Source organism: Tribolium madens, unplaced genomic scaffold (assembly GCF_015345945.1).
Source record: "Tribolium madens isolate multiple individuals breed KSU strain unplaced genomic scaffold, Tmad_KSU_1.1 Scaffold_97;HRSCAF=244;Tcas5.2_LG3a, whole genome shotgun sequence".
NCBI lineage: Eukaryota > Metazoa > Arthropoda > Insecta > Coleoptera > Tenebrionidae > Tribolium > Tribolium madens.
In genome coordinates this window covers 12,673,615-12,682,745 of record NW_025401069.1, presented here as the reverse complement: position 1 = coordinate 12,682,745, position 9,131 = coordinate 12,673,615, and the positions used below count along the sequence as shown (strand labels likewise).

At 29.8% G+C, this 9,131-nt stretch overlaps 1 protein-coding gene across 2 annotated transcripts in view; it reads left to right on the top strand.

Annotated features, from left to right (window-relative positions):
• Positions 1–5,068, top strand: part of LOC123014574 (CCN family member 1) — a 45,314-nt gene extending 40,246 nt beyond the window's left edge. The window contains exons 5-7 of one of the 2 annotated variants that reach the window (XM_044413764.1): positions 776–905; positions 1,265–1,458; positions 4,418–5,068. In XM_044413764.1, coding sequence (XP_044269699.1) covers positions 776–905; positions 1,265–1,458; positions 4,418–4,819 — 726 coding nt within the window. In that variant the 3' untranslated portion in view covers positions 4,820–5,068. Of the gene's footprint in view, positions 1–775; positions 906–1,261; positions 1,459–4,417 lie in introns of both variants that reach the window. The other variant, XM_044413763.1, reaches the window with a different exon arrangement.
• Positions 5,069–9,131: the final 4,063 nt, after the last annotated feature.

Genomic DNA, 9,131 nt, shown 5'->3' with positions numbered 1-9,131 from the left:
TTTACTAATTTGTTATAGGTAATAATTATTATGAATGTCATTTCTGAGATATTAAAAACTTAAAAAAATATTGCCAATATTTTTTTTTCATTTGCTGATTTGTGACATTACAATAATGGCATTGTCTTTTTTGAGACCATGCACTAAATCTTATTAACTCTTATTATTATCTTTTAACTTTAACTATTTTTAAAACAATAATTTCTAATAAAAGATAAACCAAAAAAACTAATACCTGCCAAATTCAAGTCTAAAGTAAAAATAACAAAGTTGAATATAGCCCAAAGAAAGTATGATTTAAATGGAGAAAAATTCTAAAATCGTCAGCTTATACTAAATTAAAAACCATTTAATTTATTTTTTTTAATGTTTGAAATTGACCCACACATAAAACTTCTACAGCGCCTGCCGTTTTTTAAAAATCACTCAAGAACAAAACATAAAATTTCATTCTCAAAACACGATCACATTTTTTTACTTTAATTTTTACTAATTATTATTTTCTGAAGACAAGTGATAAAAAAACGCTTGTTTTCATAATTTTTGATCACCCCGTGTAACAAAAACAGAAGAGAAAAAAACTAGCAATTAAAAGTTTTTAATATTTAATATTTCAGATAATTAAACTTCAGTAAAGCTTACATTTTATTTAAATACTAAATTTAGGCATAAAACATACAAGTTTTTGAGTCTCTCAATGAGTATTTTTTTACTTTTTTTGAACGATTTATTTCAGTAATTGATTATAATTTGGTGCAAATTGGCTGTTTTGCAGAACGGGACATACGGATGCTCGTCGCTGTGCCCCCAGGAGCACATCTCGCCGCGGGGCAACTGCCAGCACCCCCGTTTGGTGGACGTCCCCTCGCAGTGCTGCCGTGAGTGGATGTGCGACAGCCAAACTGGTATGTAAAGCCCCAAACCGAACCGAATAATCCACACAAATTACATCGTCGGCAATAAAACTAGCACAAAACCGTCCTCGGAACTTCAGCATTGTAGTTCGCCCTCGCCTCCTCCACCTTGTCGTAAACGGGCTTAAATAAAACGCCGAAATTGCTCCTAATTTTCATGAAAATCTCGACAGAAATTCAGGAAATTGCGCTTTAAGCTCGCGACCTTTGTCTCTCTCCGGCACGTATTCAAATTAAGCGAGACGGAATCAGGGTAATTGTTAAAAAAACATAATGGAGTGAAATTATTTTTTCGCCTCGCACCTTCTGACAATTAATCCCCTAATGGAAGTGTTCTGTTTTTCCAGCAGAGCAACCCCCGGCCTGCCAGCCGGCCTTCTCCAGGTGGTCGGCCTGCAGCACCGACTGCGGCGCGGGGCTGTCCTCCAGGAGGTCCAATTTGAACGCGAGGTGTCTTCCGGACACGGAAATCAGGATATGTCAGACGAGGAGGTGCCAGGAGGCCGCCCCCACCGTCCATCACAAGAACCAACACCATCTCAGAGTAAGAATCGAAGCACAAACATTTGATTAAAGCTTGAAAGCAAGCTTTCAAATATTTTATGAAAAGAATTCGACTCAAAGCTTACATTTCTTGCGGTATGCAACTTTTCTAAATATTATTCAGGCACAAAGCTTTGAAAGTTGGAAATGATCCTGAGACGACTTCGATGGGATATTAATTCGTCGTCTGAGCTTTTGTATCGATCTCCGTGATGAATTATTAATACGAAATGTGCCAAGGACACGCGAGCTTTAATTGAAATGACATTTCCTCTAACAATCAAAAGAAACTTATGTTAAAATCACATTTTATAATGCTACATTTAGACCAAAATGTGTCCTAGTTTTCTCTTTCTCCATTATTTTTTTCCCTTTGTATATTTTAATAGTATTTTAAAGTAAAAGTAATCGAGATTTTAGAAAGTGTTTATTAATTTGACTAGTGCAGTTAGTAGTGCAAAATGTCGAATGTTGATAACCTACAATGTAACTCTCCAGAAAAAATTGAGAATGTTATTGCTACAACAAAAAACAACAAAACAATAAAAATTATTATAAGAAATGAAAAATTATGCAACACGTATTAATTTATTTTTTTTATTTTTATTTTCACTGTATAAGTTTCAAAACAAAAAATGCATACCTATAAAAAAATTTGAAAACCAAAAAAGAAAAAAATATACAAACAGTTTACAATAACATTAAGAATATATAAAATAAAAAGAAGGCTGAAAAATCAAGAATCAAGAATAAAATCGATAAATATGCAAATTGCAAATAGAAAGTCTAAAAAACTGATTGTAAAGGATATAAACAGTTTAAACATTATTGAGATGTCTGAATAACTAAGAAAATTGTATAATTCAAAAGAAACATATTTATCTTTAAATAAAAATTTAAACATCATAAGTTTATACCAAAACAAATAAATAAACAAATAATAAATCACAATAAGTAAAACAATAAAAAAATGAAAAAAATGATAATTTGCATAATGACAATATTAAACAATATCTACCAAAATCTAAAATTCTAAAAACACTAAAAAAATTACTAATTAAAACACCTTAAATATCCGGAAATAATAAAAAAATTGAGAATGTTGATTTAAAAAAAAATCTGTTAAAGAAAAGCTTATAAAAACTGATAGAAAATCTACAGCAATTTCTGCAGTAAAAACAACAAAACAATAAAGATTATTATAAAAAATTTAAAATTATGCAACATGTATTTATTTGAATTTTTGAAATTGTTATTTCAGACTTTTAATTTTACTACAAAAGTTTCAAAACCAAAAATGCATATAAAAAATTATTAAAAGTAAATCATCAAAAATAAATTTAAAAAATACATAGTCCGTAAATGGCATAACATTTTAAAAAACCGAAAAACCAAAAACTGAAGAATATAATAGGATACATTTGCAAATTTTAAATAGAAAGTCTAAAAAACTGATTTCAAAAAATCTAAACATTACGTGAAAAAAAAAATAACTAAGCAAGTTGTCTAATTAAAAAAAAGTAAAAAAAGCCAAAAAAGAGAAAAAAGAGAAGAGTATGCCTGAATAACTAAGAAAGTTATCTAATTCAAAAAAAAACCTATTTTTGAATAAAAATTTCAATTTTATAATAAAACAAAAATAATTATAAATCAAAATATGTGAAAAAATAAAAAAAAATTGATATCTACCAAAATCTTAATATTCTAAAATGAAGCATTCCAGTTAAAATAATAGAGTTGAAAAACTAGAAGAAAACGAAAAAGAGAAAAAAATCAATAGTATTCCACTTTTTTTAAATCAAATTAAAATCTGCAAATCATATGTGCAACCAGAAACCTGAAAAAACTGAAGATGTTGAAAATGAGTGATTTTTGTTTTCGAATTAAAGAATAAAACAAATCTCGAAAATAACTAAGCTAAAAACAAGAAAAACAAATATGCGATAAATCCGAAAGTTAAATCTAAGACCTTAAGAGTTAAAGCTTGAAAATTTCAAAAATATGAATGATATAAAAAACAATTTTTAAATATTCCAAAAAGGTAAGTTTCGGAAAAACACAAAAGAAATTTCTGTGTAGGTAACATAGTACCTAGTCTATTATGTTACTAGGAATGCAAGTAATTATAGCTGAGTCACATAAACTCACATTTACTTCGAAAGAGCAACACTATAACTAGCAAGTAAATGATCAAAATAAACAGGACGCTTTGCAATGTAATTATAAAAAACATCCCTCGTCAGCATCAGAATTTATTTTGAGATTTTCGAAAATGTTTATTAATTTAAATAGTGCAGCTAGTAGTGCAAAAATGTCCAATTTTGATGATCTACAATGTACCTTTCATAATTGCTAAAGAACCAAAAAAACAAGAAATAAACAACATTGGTAAATGTCATGGTAAAAGTAAAACGCTTAAGCACAAAAACAATATTTTTAGTTCATGATATTTGGTCATAAAAGTGGTCACTTTTGTGATCTTTGCGCATAATATTTTTCCTTTTTTTGAATTGTTTCTCATGAACGAAATAAATTGAATGTTGCCTTATAACAAACAGTGAAACAGTTCCCGATTTTTAGTTTTTTTTTTTATACTTTTGTGTATTTTTAATTTCTCAACTTTTTTTTTAAGCATTTATCTTTCTCTGATAATGCTGAGCCTAAATAAACTAAAAACGTAATTAGCGTCGCAAATTTGTTTTTTCGGGTCCTTAACGTGCAATTTGTAACCCTAGACGCCATTAATTATGAAAATTGTGGCACACACTGTACACATTAGTCAACAGGGAGGAGTGCCGCATTTACCTCAAGGGAAAGCCGCTAAAAACTGAGGAAGCTATGAATAATTAAGCGATAAATCATCCAAGAAGGCAGTAAAACTCGGTCAGGACCGCATGAAGTGCTCATTTAGAGCCTCCCTGAAATCGAATAAAATATGATTTTCAAGTTGTTTTTTTCAGCGGGGCCACGAATGCAAGGCCACCCACCGCCTCAGCAGTGGTGTGTACCTCCGCTTCGGGCCTTGTCGCAGCCGGAAGCGCTTCCGGCCGAAATACTGCGGCTTGTGTCCCATCCCCGGGATGCAATGCGCCCCCTCGCTCAGCACCACCGTCAAGGTGGAGTTCGTGTGCGACGGGCCGCAGCCCGAGGAGGCCGTCTCCGAGCTTCTCCCGGAGTACCTGGAGCCTGGAGAGGACCTCTGGACGGATGCGTCGCCCTGGAAGACCGACAAAGTCTCCCGTTTGATAACAGTGTCAGTCCAGTGGGTGTTGAAGTGTCGCTGTGAACCGGAGGACCACGAACCGACCTCGAGTACGGGCGAGGTGATCCTGCACCGGGTTCACAGGACTGCCGCGCCGTAAGCACATATCGTAGTCTTTCAGGAGGACCAATTTTCGATAACATCTAATTTAGCGTTGTTTGTGTGTTTGGTGTGGTAGGCTTGCGGTCTGGACTGTTCAAGGACTAAGATGTTTGTGATATATTTACTTTGTAATTAGATACAGAGTGCGCCAGGACTTGCGCCAAAGATACATGGAAAAAATGTTAAAAAATTCTATCTACAAAAATTTCGAAGTAGTGAGAATTTATATTTTTCACTGATTCTATTTCTGCTAAAAAAATAATTTTCCAAGTTTTTTTCCTCCAGGCTATTAGAAAAAAAAAAACAAGGAAGCTGTATCTTAAATTGTAAATCTGTTTCATGTTATTTGTGGCTTTTATTGGCCAAATTTTTGTACTTTTATTACACAATTATAAAAAAAAAACATACAGGATGTCCCAGCGAATTTAAAAAGTTCATTAGTGACCTTTAAGTGGTAAAATTTTAAAACAAATTGTATAGGACATTGAACCATATAGCATCTCCCAAAAGTAAGTTACGATACAAACTTGTCTTTTTTTAAATGAGACAACGTATGTTTCTTGGCATTTTTGGATGTAGCCTTTTAAAACAATGTTGTTACGCTAAATTTTAATTAGTCGATTTTCTTTAATTTTAAAAATAAGACGTGTTTTTTGACGACAACATGCTCTTTTAAAAAATTTATAACACAAAAAAAAAGTACAGAATTTAAAGCTGTAGCAATTTTTTAGTGTTTTGCATTTTTTTGACTTTCAAAAAAGACAGAAGAATATGATGTTGGGTTACTTTATTGATGTTTCTTAATGAGGAAATTCAAGTCATTTTTATTTGATTTTGCACTAATTTCATCTCGAAATATTCCCGTTAGTACTTGTGGTAATAATATAGTTATAAATAATAATATTCTACACATACAGGCTGAATATAAAGTATGGAACCAAGCGGTTTTTTTAAATCATTTATTTCCAGAAAATAATAAATAATATAAATGAAAGTAATGTAAAAAATGTGATCGTACTTAGTAAAGGAAATTTTGTTTTGTTTTTGATTTATCCAATTTTTTTGTCAAAATTGCAATTTATACACTAAATTTAATTAATTGATTTATACGCTAAACTTTTATTAGTCGATTTCGCTTAGTTTTAGAAATAAAACTTTTTTTGTGAAGTAATGCACTTTTTAAAAATTTATTACACAAAAATTAAGAAAGCTAGAACATTTTTTTTTCTTACTTCTGCAAAGAAAAAGGCACAGAATTTAAAACTGTAGCAATTTTTTAGTGTTTTGCATTTGTAAAGATTAATAAATTAAGAAGTTTGTTAAAAGTTAAATAACTTAAAAAATTTAAATGGAACACCCTATTTTTTATTTTTGCAACTAATAGATTGATAAATTATCTATCTAAAAAAATAAACTTTTAATGTCTAGAATTGATAAATAAAAGGTAAAACATTTAATATTAATTATAGCAACAATACCTATCAATATCTGAGTATTGTTGATGCTATGGCCATCATAGTAATTCCACCACGGATCACTTATCCGCTGATTTATCTAGAGATTATAAAAGTCGATATAGATACTGAAATTCGAATTATTTTATTGTAAAAATAAAGAATAATGGATTCAGTTTAACACAAATGTGATTATTAAGTGATATTTTTTCCATCTCTTGTGCAACTGTGCACTTTTTGGCTACTGAAATAATAGTAATTAATTTTTTTAATGTTTAACATTACTTATCTTTTTAGTTATTGATTATAAACACCTAAAAGTAAATAATTTTAGAAAGACAATTTAATAATTTTTTAAATGCAAAAACAATAAATAGAGTGTTCCATTTAAATTTTTTAAGTCATTGAACTTTTAACAAACGTCTTCATTTTTTTATTTTTGCAAATGCAACACTAAAAAAATGTTACAACCTTATAGCTTGTGCCTTCTTCTTTGCAGTAGTAAAAAAAATATTTCTAGATGTCTTAGTCTTTGTGTAGTGCATGTTTAAAAAGTGCATGTTTTCGTCAAAAAAAACCGTCTTATTTTTAAAACAAAGCAAAATCGACCAATAAAAGTTTAGCTTAAAAACATTGTCATAAAAATCTACATCCAAAAACGCTAAAAAACATATGGTGTTTCATTTAAAAACACAAGTTTGTATTGTAACTTATTTTTGAGACACGCTGTATAGTTGAAAATAATTTTAGGCGATGGACTAGTTTAGTATCTATCAATGTCCTATATAAAAAAAATTTAATTTTACCATTTAAAGGTCACTAATGAACTTTTTCAACTCGCTGGGACACCCTGTATAAAAGATCATCAGTATTATTAAATAGACATAAAAATATGAAAAAATAAATGTCAAAATTCCATATTCCTGGTATAGCTTGTTCCAAATCTGGTGGCGAACTGACATTTTCAAAAATGACTGAATTTTGACACTAAACGTATGTTGACCATTAAAAAAAATATTGTTCATAGGCGTCGTATGAAATAATATTTCAAAACCATTGTTATTCTTTAAAAAATTATAATAAGTAGGTACTCGTACATAAAATGAAGAATGATGAACAAATTATTAAATTGTTAACGCATGAAAAGAATTTTCAAAAATGATATTCCTAACAATCCTTGTCTTCAAAATTTTTACAGAAAAAAAGTACGCCCATGTATTTTTTTATCTTAACCAAGTGGGCGCACTCCAAGTGTCTTTTCTGTCACTGTCAATTCGCCACCAGATATGGATTAAGCTCTATCTTATTTTAATTAAAATTTTCCTGAGGGGCGCGAGTTCTGACGCACCCTGTATAACCAAACTTCCTCCTCGTAGCTATAAATCGTGCGGTGGGAATTTTTGGCGGTGATTTATAGCTATGCAAGGCCAAAATTGTGACACGAGCTTGATAGTTCTTTAGATATTTCGATGAGGCGTTCACAGAAAATTGTCGGGTTTCACACGTCAAGTACATTTAAGAAAAAACACCCCAAGTGCACCTTCAAAGTACGGACTGATGGTTGAAATGTCTCCAAATTCAAGTGAACACAATCCGGCTGTGCGGCCGTGATAATAATACAATATCTTTCATGTAGATTTCCAATAGGTCCATCTAGTGTTTATTTTAATAATTACCATTTTTAGATATATGAACAATAATGTACATTTTGAGTATTGTATATAGACTACTTATATGCCAATAAAGGTTATACAAAATTTTAGAAAACTTGTTTATGAATCGGTACTAATTAAATGCTCGGTACTATAGTACTATACTATACTACTAACTGTTAGCGACAACAAGAGTTTCAAACTATAAAACATGTGTCGTCTTCAAAAAAATTAATTACACTAATATTGAATATTGACAAGAAATTTCGCTATATTCAAAAATTGTTATAAAAAGAATTGTCAAAATTGAAAAAATGCCCAGATAACAGTATTTTATAAAATAAAAAGTACTTATAAAATACGTTGTGATTGACGATGTATTTTATAGAAAAACGTATATTAACGGTCTTAAAAACGGTAAGCTCAAATACGCAATAGAAACAGTATACATATAAGAAATTAGTATTGGAAAAAAATTGTAAATAAGAGGTAAAAATAATAAATGCACAGAAAAAATAATAGCTCATGTTATCACACAGTAAAAAAGCAGCTCATTCATAAAATCAAACAAAACAATAATAACACTAGTTTACACAATTTTTATACCAGAGCTGAATAAATTTTAAGTCCAAAAAAATATTTAAAAAATCCACTACGTCACATTTAAGTTAATAAGTTAATATGTAATTTACAAACATACAAAAAACGTCAAACATCAAATTAAAGAAAATGTTTTTTTTATACTTTTTTGTATTAGTTTTCTTTATAACAGTCCTTCTAACATATTTTTATCCCAAAAACCTTTGGGTCGATCCAGGCCCGTAGCTAGAAACAATTTTTAGGTAGGGCGCCCAAGATTTTTAGTGGGGCTAGAACCGTTCTGCAGTTTTTTCAAAAAAATTCTTAAACAGGTCGATTTTATTTTTTTATTTAAATGTTATATTTTGACATTATAGTGATAAATGTCATTCGTTTTTGAGTTCAGACGTCATTTTAATTTTTTTTTAATGACAACTGACATTTTTGTTCACTGTTTTAAATAGCACACATCTTTATCTTTTTGGTAATAAAAAAATAAAATAAAAAACAAAATTAAAACTTAAAAAAAATATTAACAATTAAACACAAAAGGCTTTATCTTTTTGTTCTTGCCTTATTTTATAAGGGGCAATTATTTTTTGTATATTTTTTGAAATAATTCGCA